The sequence below is a fragment of the Spermophilus citellus genome, assembly GCF_964194105.1.
Source record: "Spermophilus citellus genome assembly, chromosome: 11".
Classification (NCBI taxonomy): Eukaryota; Metazoa; Chordata; class Mammalia; order Rodentia; family Sciuridae; genus Spermophilus; species Spermophilus citellus.
In genome coordinates, this window is record NC_138192.1 from 72899012 (window position 1) to 72925772 (window position 26761).

The window sequence follows — 26761 nt, forward strand, 5'->3', positions numbered from 1 at the left end:
CAAGAACAACTTAGAGGAGGGAAAGTTTATCTGGGGATCATGGTTTCAGAGGCCTAGTCCATGACTGGCTGGTTCCAAGGAAGAAATATTATGATGAAAAGGCACAGCAAAGGAAAGCTGTCAGCTCATGGCAGCTAGAAGGCAGGGAGATAGAGGAGAGGAGAGGGGAAGAGAGACGAGGAGAGGAAAAGGAAAATATGTGAGGACCAGTGACAAGATATAATCTGACCTACTTCCTCCAATCCCATCCCACTGTCCCAACATTACCATTCAGCATTCCATTCAAATTATTAACCATTAAAAGGGGTTGATCCACTGGTGAGGCTATAGCTCTCATAATCTAATCATCTCACCTCTAAATATTCTTGTATTGCTTAACGCTGGAGAACACCAGAATTCAACAGCAGAGGAATGGAAACTGTAAAAATCCAGAGATCTGGGACAGCAGCATAGCAAGAGGAACAAAATATCCCATCACTGCCACCCCGGCTTCATCGCAGGGAGAGGTGGAGTTACTCCTCCATAGACGTAAACATGAGAGAGTCCCAGAAAACTCTACCAGCATGGATACTGACAATCTCAGCTATTGGAAAGTTTCATGGCCCTTGCAAGCTTAGAATCTAAAGATAAGAGGCTTGTAATATGCATCGTATCTGACTTTGAAAGAGGATTTCAATTCATCCACCAGGGAGCTCCCAAGGTGCTGTAACCAGAAGTCATCTTAAGAAGGGACCTACTGTCTGAATTTGAATTGCTTTAGGGCTCAAAAACTCCTGCATATTCCTATCTCTGGGAACCCAGAGAAATTCCATTGCACTGGCTCAAAGGTAGCTTCCTCATAAGCCAAACTTGGCTTGGTGGAGTGCATGACAGAAATCTGATGAGATGGCTATGTGATGGGGAGCAGTTGTTGTGAAACAGAAGGGAGCAGAAGATGCTGTCCTGAAGAGCTGGGGGATGGAGATCCTGCTCTCTGAGACCCAGCCACATGTGGTTTTACACTGGTGCCAGGACTGAGGGCAGTTACCCACATGTTTCCCACTCCTCTCCCAAGAACATGCATTTAGCCTGTTGCTAAAAAGGTGAGTAAAAAACTCTGTGATTCTAGGCCCCATCCACCAAGACATGCTGGGGCAGTTTCAAACAATGCTACTGAAAACATGGCTGTAGCCCCACCCCTAGAGGACATAACCTTAGAAGATCTGGAAGAAAACTTGATCCAGGGTGGCCTCATTCTACACCTGCTCATTCCTATGAGCACCTCAGTTGAAATAAATTTTTCCCCATTCCAGCTATGACCTTATTCCACTCAATTCCTGGTATGCTCTATAAGTGAGAGAATCAAAGAGATGAAAACCCCCAGCTATTGCCCCATCCCCAGGTATGCACAGCAAGGGGTGTCTGAGGTCCCACTCCTAGTGGGCAGAGTCAGTAGAAGCAGAGAGGAAGAACATAACTCGTGCTGCCCCAGCACCTATGTGGATTCCTTGCTTCAGTTCTTTCACATATTGTCTGATCATGCGTTGTTGACAAGACTGGGTGTGAGTGCAATAGAGTGGAGGCTCTAATTCCTGCCTTAGCCTCTCCTGATAGAGCATCTAAACCCACACCAATATCTGATCAAAGGTCAAGTGCTTCAGACACCTTATCACTACTGTAGCAGCCAGACCAGAGACCCATTCAAGTCAAGGTAGCTAGTCTCAACAGTGTCTAAAGAAATCCCCATCACTTGATGGGTTCACCCCTCTCACTGTAGGAGTAGTCACACAGGATGCCTGACATACTGTGTACACCACACCAGCCTGAACTGCTAGTGTTACCACGCTTGTATGACCTGCAGAGACAGTGGGTCTCTCCAACTCTGACATTGTACCCAAATTCACTCATCATAGACAAAGCAGCTACAGGAATATTACATTCTGATATCAAGGTGGCAATAAGCCCACTATAAATGGACACAGTTTCAGGAAATATGCTTACTAAGAAGGCCATCCCATAAATGAAATAGAAATATTAGATTCATTATATGTGCAAATTTTAGCATAGTAACAAAGAAATATGAAAAATCAAGGTAACATAATACCTTCTAAAGCTTTTAACTCTCTAGTCACAAATTCCAAAGGTATCAAAGTGAATGAAATGCTTGATAAAGAATTCAAAATGATGATTTTTTAAAAAAAATAAGCTCAATGAGAATACAGATAAACAGTTAAATGAAATCAGGAAGATGATTTAGGAGACAAATGAGAAATTCAACAAAGAGAGATTTTGAAAATGAAATAAATCTTGGAAATGAAGAACTCGATAAGTCAGACAAAAAGACCAGAAGAAAGCTTCAACAACAGACTAGATAAAACAGAAAGATTAGTGGAAATTAAAGATAGGCCTTTTGAAAAATCATGTTCAGAGAGAAATAAAGAAAAAAATAAAAGAAAGAATGAAGATAGCATAAAAGATCTTTGGGTTGCTATTAAAAGGCTAAATGTCTGCAACATTGGCATACCCAAAGGGGAAGAAACAAAGATGAAGGGCATAGGCAAACTGTTCAACAAAATAATAGCAGAATATTTCCCTAATCTTGGGAAAAACATAAACATCCAGGTATAGGAGGTCTGTACAATCTCAAACAGACATGACCAGAAAAAATCCTTATGATGACATTTTTTTATGGTCAAACTTTCAACAGTTCAAGACAAAGAAAGAATTTAAAATAGATAAAGAAAAGCATCAATCTCCCAATAGACTAACAGCAGAATTCTTGGAAGAAATTCTATAGGCTAGGAGGGCATGGAATGATGTATTTTAAGTCCTGAAAGAAAAAACTGCCAATGCAGCAAGGTTATTCTTTAGAATTAAATAAGAAATAAAGACCTTCCAAGATAAGCAAAAGCTAAGGGAATCCATGACCACCAGACCAGCCTTATAAAAGATGTTTAAGGGAATCCTACACCCAGAAAAGGAAGAAAAATAACTACCATCATAATAGCATGTAAAAGTATAAAACTCGATAGAATAGGTACACCAATGAATCAAACATCATCAATACAGTAAATCACTAAACCACAAAGATGAATAAGAAGGAAGAAATGAACAAAGAATAATAATAATAATAATAATAATAAAAACTAGAAGAAAATCAACAAAATGGCAGGCACAAGGCCACACTTTTTTTTAGTAACTCTGAATGTAAATGGTCTTAATTTTTTATTTAAAAGATGAAGAAAAGATGGTGGAGTAGAGGAAGGCTGCACTTTCCAGTTTCACAGTGGCTCAGAATTGAAATAGCAGGAAAATTGCTTCTCAGTAATGTGGTTGACTGAGAAAACTCACTGAAATTCAATACTGCACAGAGACTCAGACCCAGAAATTCTGGTACTTTGTGGGACAAGAAAAAGCACATCAAGAATCAAGCCAGTGGTGGCAGTGGCACCACAGAGGGGAGAGGTTACACAAAGGCAAAGAGAGAAACACATTGTGTTTATAGCTATGATTGCCTACAAAAAAATATCAGAAAGATTCCCAAGCATACAACCTAATGATGCATTTCAAGGTACTAAAAAGTAAGAACAAACCAATTCCAAGACCAGTGGAAGAAAGAAAACAATTAAGATTAGAGCCAAAATTAATGAAAATAGAGAATTTAGAAAGATAATATAAAGGATCAGTAAAACCAAGATTGGTTTTTTGAAAAGATGAACAAGATTTATAAACTCTTAGTCAAACTAACCAAGAGAGAAAAGATAAATATTAATAAAATTAAAGATAAGAAAGGAGATATCACTGCAGACATTATAGAAATCCAGAGAATCCTGGTACTACTTTGAAAACTGATACTCTAATAAACTGGAAAATCTAGAAGTGGACCAATTTCTGGACACGTATAACCTACCAAAATTAAACCAAGAGAATATAGAAAAAATCTAAACAGGCTAGTTACAAGTGATGAGATTGAAACAGGAATTAAAAGTTTTCAACAAAGAAAAGTCCAGAACCCAATGGAATCTCAGCTGAATTTTACCAGAGGTTTCAAGAGGAATTAATGCCAATGCTCCTCGAGTTATTTCATAAAAAAGAAAAGAGTGGAACTCTTCCAAATTCATTCTATGAACCCAGTATCATCCTCATACCAAAACTAGATAAGAACACATCAAGGAGAGCAAACTACATATCAATATCTTTGAGGAACATAGATGCAAAAGCCCTTGATAAAACATCAGCAAATCATATTCAACAACATATTAAGAAGCTTATACATCTGATCAAGTTTGTTTCATCAGGGATGCAAGAATGGTTCAACATATGCAAATTTAGAAATATAATTCACCACATAAATAGAATTAAAGACAAAAATCACATAATTATCTCAATATATGCAGGAAAAGCCTTCAACAAAATTCAGCACCCATTTATGGGGAAAAAAAAACACTGAAGAAACTCAAGATAGAAGAAACTTCATAAAGGATATTTATGACAAACCCAAAGCCAACCTTAGACTGAACAGAGAAAACCTGGACACATTTCTTAAAAATCAGGAACAACGTTAGAATATCTACTCTCATTACTCTTATTCAATACAGTACTTGAAAGTTTAGCTAGAGCAATTAGGAAAGAGAAAGAAATTTAAGGGATTAAGGGATACAAAAATAGAAAAAGAAGAATTCAAATTATCACTATTTGCAGATGATATAATCATATACTTAGAAGATTCAAAAAGTTTCATCAAAAGACTTCATCAAATAATATCCATCACATTATTATCCAAAGTACATGTATGAAGACACAGATTTGTGTGAATATATTTTATATACAACTAGAGATACGAAAAATTGTGCTCTATATGTGTAATAAGAATTGTAATGCATTCCACTCTCATATATAAATAAAAAAGTAATTTAAAAAAGATTACTGGAGATAATAAAAAGCTTTAGTAAAGTAAAAAAAAAAAGAAAAATCAATAGCTTTTCTATACACCAATAATCAATCCACTGAAAAAGGTATTAGGAAAACAATTCCATTTAAAATGGCATCAAAAAATATAAAATGCTTAGAAAAATATCTAAGCTAGAAGACCTCTACAATGAGAATTATAGAACACTGAAGAAAGAAGTTGAAGAAGACACTAGAAGACAGAAAGACCTCCCACATTAATGGATAGATGGAATTAATATTGTTAAAATGGCCCTGTTACCAAAAACAATCTACAGATTACAGATCCAATGCAATCACCATCAAAATTCCAATGACATTCTTCACAGAAATAGACAAAAAGTCCTAAAATTTCATGTGGAAGAATAAAAGACCCAGAATAGCCAGATTAATTCTAAGCCGGAAGAGTAAAGCTGGAAGCATCACAATACCCAATTTTAAATTATACTGCTGAGCTGTAGCAACGGAAATATCATGGTACTAGTATAAAATCAGATGCATAGACTAATGGAATAGAATAGAAAACACAGAGACAAACCCACACAGATATAGTCATCTGATACTTAATAAAGGTGCCAAAAACATATGTATATCTGTTAAGTAGAAAAAATAAATTAGACTAGATTCAGAAAGCCAAAGATCATATCTTTCCCCCTCATACTTGAAAACTACAGATAAAAGGGGAAGAGAGAAAAGTGAGGAGAGAAATTTTATGAAAATAGAGGGAGACAAGTAGAGTAAGGATAAAAGTGGGAAGGAGGAAAGAAGGAAAAGGGAAGGTACTGGGGAAAGAAACTGACCAAATTAAGTTACATGCATGTATGAATTTATCATAATGAATCCCACTATTATGTATATTTATAGTGCACCAATATAAATTAATTATAAAAGAAATACAGACTGGCTGAGTGGATTAAAAAACAAGACCCAATAATATACTACCTTCAAGAAACTCATCTCAACCATAAAGACATACACAAACTGAGAGTAAAAGGATTAAAGATGCCATTCCAAGAAAATGGAATTTATATCTGACAAAATGGACTTTATGACAAAAAGAATAAGAAGAGACAAAAAGGTTACTCCATAATGATCAAAGGAAGAAAATACAATAATTATAAATCTATATGCACCTAATATCTTTATAAAACAAACACTATTAAACCTACAGGGAGAGATAGACCTATATAATAATACTGGGGGATTTCAATACCTCAATTTTGCCAATGCAGAGATGATCTAGACAAAAAAAGTCAACAAAGAAACCTCAGAATTAAACTACACTCTAAATCAAATGGACTTAGACATTTACAGAACATTCCATCCAACACCTGCAGAATTCACATTCTTTTCATTAGCACATGGAACTTTCTCTAGAATAGATCATATATTAGGTCAAGAAAAAACTTTTAATAAGAAATCATATCTTGTATCTTTCCTGATTACCATGGAATGAAACTAGAAATCAAAGGAAACTTTAGAAATTATACAAATACATGGAGACTGAACAACATACTTTGAACAAACAAGTAGGTCACTGAGGATGTCAAAGGGAAACCTAAAAGTCCCTTATAACAAAAAAATAAAAATAAAAACAAAACTACCAAAATCTGTAGGATTCAGCAAAAGCAACTTTAAGAGTGCCTACATAAAAAACAAACAAACAATCAAAAAGAAAGAAAAAAAAGATAGATTTCAAATAAACAACCTAATGACACATCCTAAGGTCTTAGAGTAGCAAGAACAAACCATACCCCAAATTAGTATAAGGAAAGAAATAATAAAGATCAGAGCAGAAATAAATGATGTACAGTCATAAAATATCCTCCATGGATAAGATTCATGCCACTACAGAAGAAGCTGCAGGGAGCATCCTAGTCCCTTTGATCTTGTATCACATTAAAATGGAACATGAAGCTGTCATATTTGAATCAGAGAGAATAAGCCCTCATCAGACACTGAGTCTGCTAGTGATTGGATCATAAACTACCCAACCTACCAAACTGCAAGAAATAATTCTATTATTTATAAATTACCCAGTTTAAAATATTTGTTCATAGCAGCCAAACAGACTAAGAGACCCAAATAGCTTACCCCTTGAACCTGGGAAGCATCTGTAGCAAGTCTTGTTGCCAGTGTTCCAGGACTATTTCTGAGATCATCAAACCAGCCAATGTCTTGCCCTAACATTGCCTTGAAACCAAATTTACGTAGCCTTTTTGTGAGGAGCTCTCCAGATTTAGCAAAGGTGTATCCCTAAAATATAAATGAGTCTTTAGTGATACTTTAACATGAAAAGAGATGAAACAGCTAAATCATTTAATGAAAAATAAAACTCCTTACCTGCAGAAATTGGGTGAAAACAGATATACAGCCTAGTCCTACAAAAAGTAGGCATATCCCGTCAATGTTTGACCTTTGTTGCTCTTTATCAGGAATTGAAAAATTCTTAGGAAGATAATAAGCAAGAGAGAAAACTTTTTTATTACAAACAACAACAAATACATTCAAATATGCTTAAACAAAATTTCTCTCTACAGGTCTCTATTCATTTGTCCAAACCCATACAACGTACACTAAGAGTGAACCTTAATGTATTCTAGGTTCTTTGGGTGATCGTGAAGTGTCAGTGAAATTTCATGAATGTAAGGAATGTACCATGCTGGTAGAGAGTGCTGATCATGGGAAAGGGCAGGGGGTATATGGGAAATCGTCATACCTTCCTAATTTTGCTATGAACCTAAAGGCACTTAAAAAAAAACTTTAAAAATGGTTTTACTTTAAAGTACTAGTAATTAAACCGAAGTTAGCTATGAACATTAAATGTTAATCCCTTGTGGGGCAGAATGCCTGATCAATGAAAATCAATGGTGAAAATTACAGAATTTTTGCGTTGTTTCTTTGCCTGACTTAAGCAGTTATGTTGGTTTTTGTCTGACCCAGATTGAAAAAAAAGATGATGCGATCGTCTAAGTCCTTCAAGTAATAAGGCAGAAAGAGAAGAAAGGGAGAGAGAAGTAAAAGAGGGAGGGGAGAAGAAGGGAAGAAAAAAAGTCAGGGAAGGAGGGAGGGAAATCCCTGAGAATTTAGGAATATTAATCTGGGGGAAAACTCAAAATTATTTGAACCTCCATCTTGTTCAAATACTAAAATGTAAAAAAGTTGATTTTCACACTGAGGCATCTTGCCTGCTATTAGTTTTATACATATAAACTAGTTCACAAATATAAACTATTGGTTATAGGTACATGTATGTGTTTCATATTAAATGAGGTTTAAATATTTCATACCGTTAAAAAAGCCAGTGGTTGGGTTGGGGATAGACCTTAGTTGGTGGAGTGCTTGCCTTGCATGCACAAGGCCCTGAGTTCAATCCCCAGCACACAAAAAAGCAACTGGCTATCAAAGGATTGAATAGAATTGACTTAGAAAAGAAAAAAAAATCTATATCTAAGACTGAGGTTTTGCCTCTAAATCACAGAAAGCTAAAAACACCTCTATCCAAAAAGCTATGGGAATTGTGAGTGGGGATTAAGTCTATAATGGCTTAGTAAATGACATTCATAAATATGGGATGAATTTATAGACATTACTCAAATAACTTATTGAGAAGCAAACAATCACAATAAAAATATTAAAAGAATATATTCCAATGACATTGCCTTGAAGTGAAAAGGATTGAAGTGAAAAGGGAACTGTGAGTTCAGGAAAAATATGCATTAGAAGGCTGTTCCATAAATCCCTACCTATTGTTCTGAAATAGTTTGAGTCACTCAAACAGTGCCAATAAACAGTTGCTCAAAGGAAACCATAGATTAAATAATTATTTAGTAAGTGCATACTATATGCTAAATAGATGTTGGTAAAAACAATGTCTATTATCCTATTAATCATTTTTCCCATTATTATTCTATTAACCCTTTTTTGTAAAGCAAAAGCAATCTGTTCAAAATATCTCAAATTCCAAAGTGATGTGTGTGGGTGTGGGGGATGCAATAGGTTAATGAGATTTTTACTAGTTCTAAAACAAAGTTTCTAGTTAACACAGGCAGAAAATGGGTTTGGAAGATACCACAGTAATTCTTCCCAGTATAACATGGCTCACAAGTTTACAGAGTTTAAAAATGCAGAAATGTAAGGCTATATTTTACTTTGGTTTTTAAAATCATTACACAAATGCCCTGAAATCTCAAATTGCAATGCCACAATCTCCATTACCCCAAATATCACCTCCCATAGCCATGGACTCTAGAATTCAGAGCAGCTTTTAAGAGTCTTATTAACAACAGAAATATAAAGCCCAAAACATCAAGTGACTTACCTGAGTTCATATAGCTAGGGGTTACTCTTGAATAAGGAAATGCCTGTTCTTTAAGCTCATGGTATTCTCCACTTTCTCAGTGTTACCCCCCCACACACACACACACACAATTGTTTGTTTTGAGATTGAGCATCTGATCTAGCCATAATCTTTTTTCTACAAAATCGTGCTCCATGAGTTCTTTGCACATTTTTAATGTTGAGATGCAGCCCAAGGGCTACTCATTTGTAGATTACTCTGCTCTTAGACTAGCAGGAGTTCAGCACATGTATCTTCCATTTTTGAAAGGGTAAATCTTCTTAAGGAGAAAATGAACATTCATTAAACTCTTGCTATGTGCCAGATGTCAAGTGTGTGACTTAACCTACTTTAACTTTAATTGGAATTTCTTTAAAATTTCCAAACAACCCACTGAGGCCTTAGGTTTCTTGCCTCATGTTACATATGAAGAAACTAAGTCTCATCAAGGATAAGTCTCTTACCAAAATGTGTACACATAGTACAGAGCAGAGGCCTATAACAAATCCAGAGCTGGCTGACTCCCAAGTTCATGCTTCTTCCCAGCATGCTATATCCAAATTGCTGTGGTTAGAGCACTTGGCACAATTTCCAACTCAAATAGACACAGGAGAATTGGAACAGATAAACTATGCCTTATGTATATAATGAAGGTTGGCTAGATTAGCAACCGGTTTCCCAATAAGGCCCAATCACATGCTGGGCCCATGTCCCAGCGTGTGGTTTCAACATACCACACGTGAATATTGTGCCCTTTAGGTATATCAGAATGAAAATAGAACAATTAAAATAAGATTCATGATTATACCCTGTGAGAAGAAAGCATCATGAGATTACTGGTGGATATGTGATAATTATGCTCAGAGACAAATAGGAGCCTTCTTCTTTATAGGAGAGGAAAGACAATAGTTGGTTTAGCATCTTTCTCTTAGTAAATATAATCCTCTGAGAGCATTAATGATAAGCCAACTTTGGATTTCACCAACTAGATTCTTCTTTTCTGATCCTGCAGCCCTTAAGTGAAAAGCTCAGTTTTTAGGTCTAAGTCTATCCTAGGATTTCTGATTGTGACCAGAAGAGTCACAGAGAATATTCTCTCCACCAATGACCACATGGGAGTTCAAGAAGGGTAGAAGTTATAGCTGAACTGTCTTTTTTTTTTCTTTTTCCTGACTTTACCATTTCATAACCAGTAGAGCTGAAAGATAGCTTAAAGATCAACTTCATCAATCCTTCATTTTAGAGTTAAGGAAACTAAGGTCTATAGAAGTAGCAGGAAGTAACATCATAGCACCCAGGTTGTGGTGAGTAACTAGCAGAGCCAGTTTCAGAGGAAAGGTCTCCTGACAGGGATTTCAGGACTCCTTCCATGGCAGCTCATATATATGGTTTGGATGAAGATAAATTAATATATTCTTTCCTCTGCTTTTGTAAAAGAAAGAGAGATAATTAGGGGGGAAAAACTGATATTATGGGTTTCTTTTAGAAAGCAAACATTAGAAGCCAGGCACGGTGGCACATACAGATAGTGGAACCTGTAGTCCCAGTTACTGGGGAGGCTGAAGCAGGAGGATCACTTGAGCCTAGGAGTGCAAGGCCTTATACCCTATCCATCTATACCTGCTGCACAGTGCTCAGTGGGATTCATTTCCAGATCCTCTCATGGCTAGAATGGCAGTTTTGCTGGGGACAGGCAGAGAGAGGTCCTGATATTTCTAGTCCACCTTATCCCCAATACCAGCAATAGCATACAACAAAGAGCAAATGACCAATAAACACTTGTCAAAATGATGAATGGGTTTTTTCTGTTTAATGTTCACCTTCCTCAAGTACTGAAAACTCAGCCAGGTGCCATGGCACATGTCTGTAATCCCAGCAGCCTGGGAAGCTGAGGCAGGAGGATCAGAGGTTCAAAGCCAACCTCAGCAACTTAGTGAAGCCTTAAGCAACTTAGCAAGACCCTGTCTCAAAATTAAAAATTAAAAAAAAAGAGCTAGGGATGTGGCTCAGTGGTTGAATGCCTCTAGGTTCAATCAAGAAGAAGAAGAAAAAAAAGAAAGAGGAGGAGAAGTAGCAGCAGCAGCAAGGACCGGAACCCTCACTGAAGAATTCTAACTGACCGGGCATTCTTGAATCCCTAGCACGGTGTCTCAGGGAGACCATCAATCAATAACTGTTGAGTAAGTAAAAGAGCATTTCTTTATAATGCATACTGTATTTACTAGAAAATTAAGGAATTTAAATTCATTGCTTGAAATATTTTCAGCACCACAAATCAGAAATTCAATTAACCAGATTTGAAGGTCCCTGTGTTTCCAGTTTCCTACCTCCCTGAAAGTAGCACAATTTCCTCATTTATCATAAGGGGACAATTTGAAAATTAAAATGGTGGCTGTTGGAGCCACACTGGCCTTGATTTTTTTTGTGGATCATCCAAGTCTTCCTGTACAACAGGCCTAACAGGAACACTTTACAGTCAGGACATTTATCAGAGAGGTGACAAGAGAGAGATGTAAAGGAGGGAACTAAAATGTAAGCTCTTATCACATGCTAAACTCAGATAATGTAGCATACTGGCAAATCCTTTGGCTGTGCCACCTTGACTAAGTTAATTATATTCTTTAGGTTCTAGGTTTCCTCCTCTGTTGACCTCACAGGATGAGAGAGAGAGAGGGAGAGAGAGAGACAGACAGACAGACAGAGAGAAAGGTGTATCAAATAAGAAATATAACATCATTTTGATTTGCAAATAACTAATTTTGCAATAATATCTTATCAGAATCTGGTTCTACAGTCACACTGGCTGGATTTGACTCCCAGATCTACCACTTGCTATCCCAAATTCACTAAGTCTTGGTTTGCTCCTTTATAAAACGGGAATAATAACAATCCTTACCTCAGATGGTTCTTAGGAAACGTAAGTGAACTATTATACAACAAGTGTTTAGTTAGTGCCTACTACATACATATCTGTAGTTATTATTATAGCAATAAAATCAGATGGAGAATATCAAAACTCTTAGGAAGTGAAAGATTGAAATAAACTTATTCTTCATTCCTGCCTTACTTTACTTCTTTTTTGCTTTTCTTACCTCTTCCCCCATTTCCCCATTTCAATGCAATCAGTAGGAGAACGGAGAATTTCACACTAACACCTGCTATTGTAAGTCAAACTTTGTACCTCAGCTGTTCAGCAAGATTTAAAATTGCCTGAAATCATTTTGTATTATTCGAAAACCTGCTTTGCACTCTGATTTGGTTTGCACACAAGTAAGTTTCCCTCTTCCAATTCTAAGCCTACAGTGACAGTGCCATTTTTTTTTTTTTTTACAGGCATGATGAGTGTGTGAGTGTCTTGCTGGCCTAGACAAGAGCTTTCAGCTTCAGCCTCTAACCTTCTGTGTGACAGACTCAATGAACTTTTCATTTTTTATGTTAGAACAAAGAGCCCAACTACCAAAGATGAGAATAGCCATTGATTTTTTTAAAAAAAGCACAAGGTATGAAGAGAATAAAGTATCTCAGGTGCTTACTTACCCCAACAACCTGGCTGAATAGAAGGGCATAGAGGGGTGTGATTGCCCCATTAACAGCTGCACCCAGGGACCCTGCCAGCATATAGGGCCATTCTGGAGCATTGAATTTCATGATCCTTCTAACTGGGGCGGGCGTAACTTCTTCTTCCATAAGAATGCTCTTGTTCTTGAGGGGAGAAAGGGTTACATTAGTGATCCAGATGTATACATGGATGCTTTGCATATTCTCTTTTACTATACACGTGACACTGTGGCATTCATGAATTTGAGAGTCATGGTTTGATTGGTTATGAGAGACTTCAAAGATCTATGAGATGCAGTGGTTTATTATTTTTGGAGGAATGCTTGTGACTTGCTTAGATGGGATTGAACATCTTGATGCTGCATTTATAGTTCTCAATTCATAATCAACCATGTATTAACTCTTTTAAATAGGTTGGCTCTTTGAGAATAATGATTCCTAATTAGAATAACCTTTGCTGTGGTGTATTTCCACATGGAGGACTTGAGAAAATTTCAAGATATGCTTGTCATAAATGTCAAGGTTCTGTAACCTAATAACTGGCTAAAGCTCTGAGATGGGCCAGGATATCTGAAACAAGATGATTTAAATAGTTTTTTGTTTGTTTAATTGTCAATGGACCTTTATTTTATTTATTTATATGTGGTGCTGAAAATCAAATCCAGTGCCTCACACATGCTAGGCAAGTGCTCTACCACTGAGTCCCAGCTCCAGCCCCAATTTAAACCATTTTTAAGTGGTGTCAGTAGCTATCCTTTACTTGCTTTCAATGAGTTTTTCCTTAATTATTGCCCCAAAGTAAGTGATACTCCATTGGGATTTCTAAATTGCATATTTTTTTCGAAAGGAGTGAAAATTAGCACTTCCCTATTCTGATCATTTTAGTTGCTATTAAAGTGACAGAGCTAGTAAATTGTTATCCTCTCAAAGGCAAATATGATATATAAAACCCTATTGTTTTGTCTATCATTTTTCCTTGCTAGCAATATCACTCAATTCTTTAGGCCCATTTTATTCAGCAATTTGTTAAATGTATTACCATGTGAAAGGTAATAAATGTATTACACTGAGAAAGGATTCTAGGTGGCTTAAATAGATTTGTATTGATTTCTTAAAACTTTTTCTATAAAACATACTTAAACGCTAATACATAGCAGTTTACCCCGTTAGATAGCTGAATATCAGGAATAGATAACAGCAACTATCTTCAAAAACTTTCCTTTTGCTTACAAAGTCAAAGACCATGTTACCAATACAATTTATGTGAAAGGCTGGTGTCATGTCCATTCATTATATTTGTAAGCCAAATAGGATGAAGGAAGGCAGCTCAGGCCGGTGACGAATTTGTCATTACCTCCATGTCAAGTTCTCTCTCAGCTGCCTTCATCATTTGTACTTTGTCATTGCTACTCACTCATGTGGCAAATCCTCATGCTCAATTATTTCATTTCTGACAGCTTACTAACTGTAGGCCACCAAGGTCAGAGAGGAAAATAAGTTGCCTGGGAAATCATGAGTAGAACAGGCAGAAAGAATGGGGTTCTTGAACAAGCCCCACATGACACGAATGGAACATATCACCAAGCACCTTAGTTCTCTGAGCCTCAGTTACCTCCCCCTTAAAATGAGAGAGTCGGACTAGGTTGTTCTGGGGAAACAACATTTCTGGGTCTCTCGTATTTCTGCATGTCTGGTGAGCAGAGGCACTGACTACGTTTTGTTTTAGATCGATTTTCAAGGGTGTTTGTATAGCAAACAACCTTGGGAGACAGAGAAAGTGACTTCACCCCAAGCAGTAAGCCCATCTCTTCATTATAAGAGTCCACTTGCTGGTATCATCTGGCTCTCTTTGCGCCACCTTGTGGAAACTAGGGGTGGAGCTAAGGAGCCCTTGCAAAAACGCTGAACTATGGCCACTGTAATTAAGCCCTTTAACTTTGTCTCAGGGCTCTAATGTATTCTGCCAACATTAAAAAAAAAATTTATCAGGCCAACCAGATAGTTTGCAGTAGAGCAAAAGATCAGCCATCTTACAGTTCTGGACAGTGGCTGGTGTCCAGATCTGGATGTTTATAGACTCATGAGGATTGATGATTAAAAACACAAATTTATGGGTCTTATCACCAGAATTCCAATTTAGTAGGTCTTAGGTGTGAATCTGTGCTTTAAAAATATTCCTCTGGTTGTTCTGATGACCAAAGCTCAGATTGTGAGGCTTGTGACTATATATAATCTCCAGAACTCCTCTCATCACTAAATGTCTAGAAATCAAGGTATCCATAAGTGTACCATTTGGATATGTCAGCTGGGCTTCAGGGTATGCTTCCAAACTTGTGAAGATGCCCCAATACTTACTAAATTTGGCCTGCTCCCTAGTGACATTAAACCTAGTACTTCCTGAAACCACTGCCCCACAGGGTGGTCAACCCATAACCTGACAAGATGAAAACTGTCCTGATTTTCTGATACCCAAAGTTATCCCCAACCCAAATCAATAATACCTAGAATATTTAAAAGCAATATGATAACTTTTTGCCTAGTAGTTTTCATTCCAAGATAAACTAACAAGAAACACAAAGTAGTTTATTTGAATAATTTTGTTGTCCCCCATGCTAAAAAATATTTGACTTTAAAGAAAACTATTTCCAAATCCCCCCACCAACACATACCAAATGCAGCTGTCAAGACTGAATGATGCAAAACTAGAAAATCAATCCACAGATAATGGGTTTTTTTTTAATATTGGGGATTGAACCCAGGAGCACTGTATCACTGTACCCCCAGCCCTTTCTATTTTTTTATTTTGAGATGCCCTTACTAAGTTACCCAGGCTGGTCTTCATCTTGTGATCCTCTTGCCTCAGCCTCTCAAGTAGATGGGATTACAAGCATGTGTCACCATGCCCAGCACAATAATAGATTTTTGATTGAATTTTATTTGATACCACTAGCTGAACAGTGGAGAAATATAGCTATAAATATATAATAAATATTATTCTATAAAGAAATATTTTAGCTGGGAGCAATGGCACATGCCTGTAATCCCAGTAGCTCGGGAGGCTGAAACAGGAGGATTGCAAGTTCAAAGCCAGCCTCAGCAATGCCAAGGTACTAAGCAACTCAGTGAGACCCTGTCTCTAAATAAAATACAAAATAGGGCTGGAGACATGGCTCAGTGGTTGAGTGCCCCTGAATTCAATCCCTGGTTTCAAAAGAAAAGAAAAGAAATATTTTACTTGTGCTTGGTAAAAACTAAATATAAAGAGAAATGAACAAATTAATGGCAAATAAGTAACTCAGATAGAGTAGTAAAATTATGAAATTTATATATGTTTCCTCCCTGCACAGCTTTTTCCTCTACTGTAGCACTAGAAAGCTGTACAGCACTTATTTTTTTCTATCACATGTAAAGTCCCTGTCAGTAACTCATGGTAGGCAGAGAAACAGCAGCTCTTGTTCATCTTTCCATCCCCAACACAATACCAAGCACACAATAAATGTGCAATCAGTGTTTATTGGATGAAAAGATGAATGCAGCTCTTATGCCCATCCTGTATACATGCGACTAAACATTTATTTAAAATTACTGATTGCTCATGTACTTCGTAGGTGGTACAATGCTAAACACTGGGTTCCTCCCAGCTTCCTTCTAAACATCTCCATTGTGCTCCAAGGGGAAAGGTAACTTCCTGCTTGAATTTTGGGTCCTGCTTTTTACCCTTTGTTACACTGGTTTTTTCATTCCCATCAATAGAGGTTTCCTGTCTGGATAACACCTTGAAGATTTGATGGGAAGAAATAGTAAAGTTATGACAAAGGGGCAAGGTGTCCAAATGAATAGATACTGATAGTGATTTTTATGGGTCCGTGTCTGTCCACCAGTGTTTAAATCCTATCTTAAAAGATAGCTGCAATGAAGATATAGATGTCTAATACCTGTCTCTGACTTGCTCTCCTATACATTCTGCCTTGTTTTGCAATTTCACTGAAAAAGATATCTAAATATCAGAGATTGACATCTCTATCTCACAGGTTTCCACTAATCTTAAACTTAATCTTAATAATATTATATCTAGGATCTGACCTCATTTATGGAGCTAAAGGTACCACTTGGAAAGTGAGGAAGAATGGCTTTGCTCTGTTACCAACTAACTATGAGACTCCGGGTGAATAACCCTACTTAGGGTCTGAAACACAGACATAAAACCATCTCTTCCAAGGGTTCAGTTAATGCTCTAAGAGACCACAAGGTGGAGTTGACTGCTTTCTATAAGTAGGCCTTCAGCCTCACAGAACATCTCCCCACCTACAGATGGTAAGTTTAGGGTCCCTCTATCAAAACGGGAAAAAGAAAAAAGTTCATCGATTCTTGGGCTTGCAGAATTTAATTAAGTATTAAAGTACTTTAAAATACTGAAACTGGGCAACATTTACTTATACAATGTTACTTGAGATTAGAGATTCAATTAGACACATATTATTAATCTCAAAGCTAATGTTTCCTTTTAACAATAATTAATTCTTTAATATACAGGACTCTAATATAATTATCCTATAAACAAGTATTATTAATATCAGACATTTTCCTCTTGGAGTATTAGCACAATCACATTGACTTCCCTGACCTTTTTTTTTTTCCTTCTTCTTCTTCCTTTCCATCTCCTTTAACCAGAGAGAAGATAAAGCAGCATCTTTGCAAAATTATACTGGTTGACATTTCATTGATTTTGTTTTATTCCTAACTTATAATGTAGATGAGTAGAATGTAATAAGGAATTTTTAATCTCTCAAGCCTAAAACGAATCTGTATATTTGATTTAGATTCCCTTTCATTTGGTGGCTCCCTTCGGAGCTTTTCCTGCATCAAAAGAACTCTGGGCATCTGATCTCCAGATCTCTCCCTAGGCTCTGATGGTCCTCTGTGACTGTGCTGTGCCATCCACCAGCTTTAACAGTAACAGCAGGAGGTCAGCTTTCCCTTCCTTTTCTCCCTCCTTCCTCTCACTTTTCTCACCATTTACCCAGAAACTAGAAAGAAATATAAATATTGAATATGCTCAGTACTGTTACATTTAAATTCTGGCATAGTTTCTGGTCCTTCCTTGAAGCTCTATTAAACTCCTATTCTTGTCTAATACATCTTGGAGTTACTTGTGATGGTGCCATGGACATATATGAAATAGCTGTTTCTAGAACCAGATGAGGACATGAATCTTTAACAGCAGGATGCAGCAAGAAACCAGGCTTGCAAAATGTATTTTCTCTCACTGCAATTCATCAGTTGCTCCAAACAAAGAGTATTCTTTGGAATTTATTTAAACCAACTCTGCTAGATATTAAGACCTCTATTCATTCACTATTATTGCATGAAAACAAAAGAGAGCCTTGATAATCCATCTTTCATAGACATGTTATAAATAGTGCCAAAATTTGTTAATTGAGAGCCCATGTTTATAATTATTTCTTAATGGATGCACATGTTGGCATTTTATTGAAAAGAATTTGAAATTACATCATGCATATGGATGTGCTTGTAATTAAAATATTCCCTAACTTGTTTGCTTTGATAAATATGAGAGTTTGGGCTTCATTTTACTGTAGAAATTCAATTTTTCATTCCAGTTGAAAAGTCTCTGGATGTCTGACTTGGTGCAAGGCATCAGTCTAGGTGCATAAGGTCATTCAAACACAAATAAGATGTAGTCATTAAGTTTAAGAAGCTTATAATTTAGTAAAGGAATAGATCAGCCTGACTTCAAAGAAAGATCCATAAGGACATTTCCATCAAAAGTTTCCGATGAAGGACTTCTGGTGGGGGTGTGGGGAGTATTGAAAGCTAGAGTACCGGGACCAGGAAAGGCTTGGAGGAGGACAGATGGTCATATGTGAAAGTCACACAGTGTTCACAACAGCAGGACACCTTCATCCTTGTGAGGAAAGTTTTTTATTGCTATATGTGCAGATTCCTCTTCTATTTCTTTAATTTCAGGCTGTTTTGAATTTATGTTAAAATCAATGTTGTTATTTTAAATGTATCCTAAAACATTATTATAAAATTGTCTAAAATAAATAAATGTCCATAAAACCTAATGGACCTCTGTAATTCAAAAATTGTGATGACTTGTATAAGGCCTAGTCTTATTAAATGTCTGTGTCTGGCCATCAGTGTTTAAATCCTATCTTAAAAGATAGCTGCAATGAAGATATATATGTCTAATACCTGTCTCTGACTTGCTCTCCTATACATTCTGCCTTGTTTAGCAATTTCACTGAAAAAGATATCTAGAGATTGACATCTCTATCTCACAGGTTTCCACTAATCTTAAACTTAATCTTAATAATATTATATCTAGGATCTGACCTCATTTATGGAGCTAAAGGTACCACTTGGAGAGTTGATTGAATACTTTTGCCAGTTTTGTTATAACTTAAAAAAAATTCTTAAAATTTAGAAAAAAAAGGGGCTTTTTTGGAAATTCTTTAAAACTTTGGAAATTCTTTAAACTTTGGAAATTCTTTAAAACTTTTGGAAATTCTTTTTTGGAAATTCTTTAAAACACAAGATAAAGCAAATAATTTACTAAGCACATCTGCAAAACATATTTCCTGTGTTTATCAGAAGGGTTCATCTAAAAACTAACCCAGTTTTAGTTAACGTGTTCTGTAAAGTAATTCATTGGCTAATCCGTGTTTCTTTTTTAAAATGGTGTAAAATCGAGTTTTTACCAGGCGCTAATGTTCTCCTACTTTGTGTGACCTCATGAACCACATATGTTCAGGTTTAAAGGGCACGCAGTGGTCCCCCAGGAGAGATCGCTTCCATTCCTGCATGAGTGATTGGTGCCTGACCTGTTCATCTTCGTAAGTCGATTTATGATGTACAGCAGCTAAGGTAGGTTCATGTACCAGATGAGAAAGCTGAGACTTGGAACGTTGCCGGAGAGAAGCTCTGTAAACAGAAAGATGGAAGAGTGTGTAAATGATGGGCAGGCTGGAACAAGACTCAGTTGGTGTTCAAATTTACATCATGCGTCAAATAAACAAAAATGTTTAGTGGGTCCCATGGAGACCAGGGAAGGGAGGCTCCAGATTAGGTTTGACAGAGCTATTCTTAGGTCAGAGCTAATTGGGTTCATTGCTCTGGTACTCAAGCTTTGCAATTGTTGGACCTGGATTTGAAGGCAGCTAGGGAGGGAGAAAGTGAAGAGGAGCACATTTGTCCCAGCAGTTCACTAAAATAGGCCCAAGGCTCAAACACATTCCAAGCCCATATGGTTCTGCTAACCACTGCCATAGCAAACCCAATGGCCTCTCACTTTTACCTCTTTCTGGTTCAGGTCTGAGTTTTGAGTTTGTTTTCTCCCCCCGCCCTTTTCTCTCCCTCCCTTCCTTTCTGGTATTCCTGGTGTTTAGTATAAAGTTACCAGGATTGGAGTGAGCTGATAGAAGGAAATAGGGCCCCCAGTGAGATTGTCTCTGAGCTAGCTATACAAGCCCACAGAAATGCATGAACACAAATCTTACTGAAATATAATTTAGCTTAATGTATTCATTCATGCATTTATTCATTCAACAGTAGCTTATTGGGACCTACAACATGCAAACCAATGCTCAATCCTGGGGAGACACAAAGACTAGTCAATCACAGGCTTCTTCCACAAGGAATTTTCATCCTATAGAAAAGCAATGCATTCACCTAAGCTTGATATAAGGAAGCATATGGCTAAGGGAGGTAAAGTAGTTTTGCATAGAGATTTTGGAAATTCAAAAGGAAAAGAAACATATGGCAGGTGATACCAAGAAAGGTCTCAATCAAGAGGTGGCTAAGTAGTGTTTGGCTATTGGTAGACTGACAGAGAAGACAGTGTAAACAAGCATGCAGAGAGTTGCTGGTTACGTATATTTAATTCATGACAAGCATAAGATGTGATTGGCTCTTTTTTTCCCCCCTGAGATTCTTGGGAAGGGGGAGTCCCCATTCCCTTCGAGATTAACTTATAAGCACTGGGAGCTACTAGCAATTACGCTGAGATACTCTAAAAACTAAAAGTGAGGCTAACAGTGAAAAGAGGGAAACCCATCTATCCTGAACACATCCTTGAAGTTCTAGCCTTAGACGAAAGCATCCTTGGGCTATTTGGTTATATCGGCTGATTCTTTCCCTTTAAAGGTTGAACCAAGTTGGGTTAGGTATTCAGTCATCTGCAAATAGAATCTTAACTGATACAGTTAATGCCAAAGAGTTGGAAGGAAGGAAGTTAAATTATCAAAGATGTACTTTGGAAGGCTTAATCTGAAGTAGTAGTGTTAGGAGAATGTTGGAGATGGGGAGATCTGTGTCAACTGCTTTAGTACACTCTAGAAGGAACTATTCATATGTTGACCCCTATCATTTTGTACCCAGGAGAGAGTAGACTGAAGCAAATACCAATGTGTGCCTGTGCCTATAACTTCACCAAGGCTTCTTAAGAAAGCAGTAACATACCAACTTGATTACTTTAACTGGTTCCCGTGTTCGGTTAATGACACTGTCATCCTGTTAGTCACCTAGGCTCAATGCTGTACATTTACCTGAAGTCCTGTCTCTTCCTTGTTCTTGCACACTCAAACTCTTGCCCAGTCTTCTATGACCTGACATGAAACCACTCCCGCCCCCCTCCCTGTCCTCCAACTGGCCTATAGAACACTCCCATTCCTTCCTATCCGTCCTGAAACTCCCCAGAGTTATTTCTTTGGATTAGATAGATAATGTTAAACAATCTTCTTCAGAAGGTGAAGACTAGGATTGTGTCACCTGGAGATCAGGTACATGATAGGGACAAGACTTAAGGTCATAGATCTATAATGCAAACCCAATGCAATGAACACCAAGGTAGAAATGGGTGACAGATGAGGTGTTAAGATATAATTGGCTATCTCCCAGTGCTGAACATAGGAATACCTATATCCTGTACCCTTGGGTTTCTACTATTTTCAACTTATATTTCTTAAGACTCTCCCCCCGCCATTTCCTAAACTGTTCCACCTGTCTCACATAAGTGTCATGAGACCATGAGCTATAATGGTGCTAGGCACCTATGCTACCTGCTATCTGGTTCCCTACTTATCTACCAGCAAGACCAGAATCTATGACATTCCCCCTTCATAAATCTAAAGCATCTGCTCTTCCCCATCTCAGAAGCTGTGAACTACCTTTCACAATGAAGAAAAATGTTAATTTGGGGACTAAATGCTCTCTCGGTTATTATTTAGAAAATTATTTGCTGTTATCCATTAAATGGTTCCTGAACCTAAAATATATCACTGAAGAGGAACACAGGCATTGAAAAACTAAAGCCAAAAACCAAAATACCAATTAACATTTCATTTAGTTATCTTGGAGCAGAAAAAAAATAATCAGCACATACAATGAGATATTTTTAACAGATCTTTTTACTCAAACTTATAAATCTTTCTCTCTGCAGGAGGTTAATAGCTACTCTCTGTGTATAGATAGTATTTCTGAATTTCTCATCCTAGTCACTAAAATGAAGAATTTGTGAGAAATTATAGCCAAATAAATATTTATATTAAAATGGTTATCTGTTCCTAACAATAAACTGTAAATAAATAACTTATAATGAATAGAGTTTTGTTCATCTTAAAATAATTATTTTCTTATTGACACAACCATAACATACACCTCCATTTTAACTGTTCTAGCAACCAGAAGTGCATGGCCATTCTCAGTGTTTAAGAAGTTACTTCATGTTATTAGATTATGGTTTTAATAACTTTAATGATTTTAACATTTATCATGACTAAACTTACTGCCAGATGTTTATAAAACTTGCCTAAAATTTTTAGTAACTTTCATAGGTTTTATTTTATACACTAACTTGAAGCTATTGCTTTGTTATTTTCCAAGTTCAAAAAACTAAATAAAATTAGTATTTCTTTAAAAAAATAGTAGGCTTGTTCTGAAAAGAAAAAATACATAAACCATTCTACTTCTGAGATTGATATTTAAAAAGCAAAAGTAAACTAATACCTGAAATATCTATTTTCAGTTGAAAACAAAGCACGATACCTTTTAGTGAGTTATTCTTTTAATTTAATATTTATTATTAAAAATTTTAATATTAAAATGCATAAATCTGACCACATTGAGTTGTTAGCTGGCTACTTCATCTTAAGTCTCTTTAATTCTTTTTCAGTAAACAGTGAGCCATCTTGACTGAGCAAGTTCTGTAACTGAGTCTGCTCGGAATACGGCCTTGCACTATAGGTCCAGGAAATGGTGAGGGCAGTGGTGGGGAGAGATGCTGTCAACCATCATCTAATAGTCTCCTAATTTTTTTCATAAATATAGACACATATTCCTGAGCAGAATTCTTAATAAACAGACCTTTAACATTAGGGGAGAATTTTTTTTTTTTTTTTTTTTTTTTTAGTGAAACTCGTAGGCCAGGATGAAAGGCTAAAATTTATAGTCTTGCTAATAGCATACTCCAAAAAACATGTGCATGCTCATATGTTGATCCAGAGAAAAATAAATAGCTCATTTAGAAAAACGATTTAAAAACTAAAAACACATATTTTTATTTCATCTAGTTAACAAATGATTTGTTTTCAATTGGATTACTCTGGGAACAGCAATGTTTTAATTCAATTGTACCTCAGTAGGTTAAAGAATGGAGTTAACAGTATGAACATGACCTTTATATAAGACAGTGGTTCACACCACAGTTAGCTTTAGTGAAAAAAAATAGTGATTTTTGTTAAATCCCCTAAATTCTATAAATGACGTGTGTGTGTGTGTGTGTGTGTGTGTGTGCGCGCGCGATGTAGTGAGGATTGTACTTAGTAGTGCTCTACCACTGATCGACATCCCCAGTCCTATTTATTTTATATTTTGCTATAAGGTCTAAGTCATCTAGGCTGGCCTGGAATGCGCCCTCCTCCTGCCTCCTCCACCCCCACAGCTGGGATTACAGGTGTGTACCACTGCTCCAGTTAGTAAACAACATCTTATCCAGACAGCCCTCCATGGGGATCCTACCCTCAATAAGATGAGAAACTGAAGTTAGACAAAAGAAGCTATGAATTATGGACATAAATGTCAATACATCAACAAAACATTCATCTGTAGTTCTTGCTATGTAAGATCTGGGAGTCTGCTTTCTTTGATATACTTAAGATATTGCCTGAGGCTCCTAAGAATATTTGAAAACTTTAAAATGTGCCACGCACCTTGAACTTACCTTAAACTATCCCGGTAACTCCCTCTGTTAAAGCTCTTCTCAAGCATGTCACCTTCAGTTCCATCTTTTCCTATGCAACACAATATGAGTCACTCCTTACTATATACAGTAAACAGACCATATTTAAATAGAATCATTCTATTTGCCTAAAATGTAGTTACTATGTGTAAAGACAAAATAGTCTATAAAATTTTATTCTTAAAAAATAAAGCTTATAACTTGTCCAGCACATTGTAACAAAAATTTGAACCACATGCTAGCCTATTACCTCTGTATAAATAGATATGTTTTCAGCATAAATCATAAAAACAACTTTAGGGAGAAACCCACTAGTAGTAGCAAAAATATGACAGAACCACCGAATGTTTCAAGTCTATTCAGAATAGCTCATGGTGTCCATGTATGCAGTAGTCATGCCCGGACACATTCACAAGTCTAAAAGTGAAATGGTGAAAAAAGTTTAGAAAGCTGGTTAATCTAGCTTGGGCAACCACTATGTCTGAAAATTCAGATTGATAGAGAGAAGGTGTAGTAGGGTCTAAAGCATCTATCTATGCTTGAAAAAATATATACAACCTTTTATTCATTGACTAATTCACTCTACTAGTAAAAATGAGACACCTAGGATATACAGGACACACTCCAGGAGGGGCTCTCCTGTCTGCAAAGTGTAAAGAAAAGGGATGGAATTAAAAACTAGAAGACTTGGCTTTGGCTCTATCAAACAACTAACCTCTTGAACTTCAGTGGTTTCCTTTATCATTTATATAATGCCTGCCAGGACTTTTGGGAGAACAAATCAGATGTGTGTATTAACATGCACAGAAAATCAAGCCCCGGAAATATAAACTAACTTAACGTGCAAGTGAAAGGAAAACACCACTTGCCCTTCGCATCCTTTTCCTGAAGGTCTTGATTTCCTTGATTTTGCAAAGTCACTAGAGTGAAGTAAACGCCTTTCCTTTCTAACAGTTCTTCATGGGTGCCTCTTTCCACAACTGTGCCACATTCAAAACCAATGATGACGTCTGCAAATCTGATGGTGGATAGACGATGGGCCACTGACACAGTTGTTTGCTTGTGTTGGATCTGCAAGAATATACAGTGCACGGTGAAACATGACTGTAAGACAAGGTAGGCCTTGATCTTTGGATCATCCCAGAATCCACAAGTAAGTCAGAGCCTTGGTTCCCAAGAATGTCCTTAAACTGGCTGTGCAGACACCAGAAAAGGCCAACACAGCTTCTTGTAGCCATAAATCCCACATGCTTTGGTCTGATTGCTGCTATTAATCAATAGCTTTAAAACGGGGAGGGAATTTTAAAAATCATGTAAGATCTCAACAAGAGTTTAAATTTACATGTGCATCCTTTGGAACCAAATCCTGTTTTATCAAGATGAGAAAGATTGCAGTCAGCTAATATTTTCTGAAGGATCACACAGGATACGTGGACCCCTTAGCCCTGTAAAGTAAACTCACACAAACCTTATTCAGTGATTTTTGTACCACAGCCTCACTCTCGTTGTCCAAGGCTGAGGTAGCCATGTCCAAAAGGAGGATCTTGGGGTTTCGGATAAGGGCTCTGGCAATGGCTATCCTTTGTTTCTGGCCACCACTCATCTGGCCTCCTCCTTCTCCTACAAGGGTGTCAAATTGCTGGGAAAAAAGTGACATCAGTCATGAGGGAGAAGAACTCGGTGGTTTCTGTTGGTAACTAACCCTGCACGAGGTCTCTTCTAACTGCCTCCTCAAGTATGAATTTTCACAGGTCTAACTTTTACTAAAAGAAACGTCCCTTCCCCAAACAGGTAATTAACTAATCAATATCTGTGCAAGAGATAAAGAAATTGATTTATGCTCTTATCCCCAGGTGCATTGAGCTGTGTAAATATTCTTCTGCAGCTCAACTTCAAATAAATGTTTTCAGTCAAAGTGAAAACAAGTCCTTGTCTCCTTTCTCTAATTAGGCAACCCAGCAAAACATAATACTAAAGTTGTCTTTATATTGTGAATGAAAGGGCAAACCACATCAAGTGGTTTCTGAGCGTGCCCATGCCTATTGTTACATGGGAACATAAGTAGTCATTCTTATCTTGCCTAGTAGAAGCCAACATGAGTTGTGCACCTACCACTTGAGTGGTTCTGAGGCAGGTACTATGGTTCTCCTCAACTGGTGAATAAGGAAATGCTGGGCATAAAATATAAACTTATCGAAATTCTAAAGCTGTTAAGTGGAGAAGTTGGGTTTGATACTGGTGTAGCTTTTTCCTCTTTGGTCATGAAGCTAAAACATGCATATCTGCAATTTTATTCATAAAGGAAATTCAGAAGATCAATCAGGAAGTGTTCAAGATCACTGACTCTGGAACCAGACCATCTGCTATCCATCTTGTTTCTCCTGATTACTTGTATAATTCTGAACAAGTTATTCACCTATTAGAATCTCAGTTCTCTCTTCTACAGATGGGAATAATAGTTGCCATCTGACCAGATGAATGTGGGGGTTTAAATGAGTGAATAGATGTGAAGTCCTTAGAAAAGTGCCTGGAATGTAGCAAGCTCTATACAGGTGCCAACTATTATTAATCCTCCTTTGACTTAGCAGATCATCTGTGGCAAAATCCATATAAATATAATAATATGGAGGTGGTCTTTGTAGTAGTACAATGAAGTGTAGAGTGAAGATGTATGAGGA

General features: G+C 36.9%; 1 protein-coding gene across 1 annotated transcript in view; it reads right to left on the reverse strand.

The window, feature by feature from the left end:
- Positions 1–26761, reverse strand: part of ABCB11 (ATP binding cassette subfamily B member 11) — a gene marked incomplete at both ends in the record, with an annotated part of 80534 nt that overhangs the window by 13307 nt on the left and 40466 nt on the right. The window contains 7 exons of the mRNA XM_081261389.1: positions 7021–7182; positions 7270–7374; positions 12803–12967; positions 19672–19771; positions 24066–24135; positions 24953–25154; positions 25552–25722. Coding sequence (XP_081117515.1) covers positions 7021–7182; positions 7270–7374; positions 12803–12967; positions 19672–19771; positions 24066–24135; positions 24953–25154; positions 25552–25722 — 975 coding nt within the window. The remainder of the gene's footprint in view (positions 1–7020; positions 7183–7269; positions 7375–12802; positions 12968–19671; positions 19772–24065; positions 24136–24952; positions 25155–25551; positions 25723–26761) is intronic.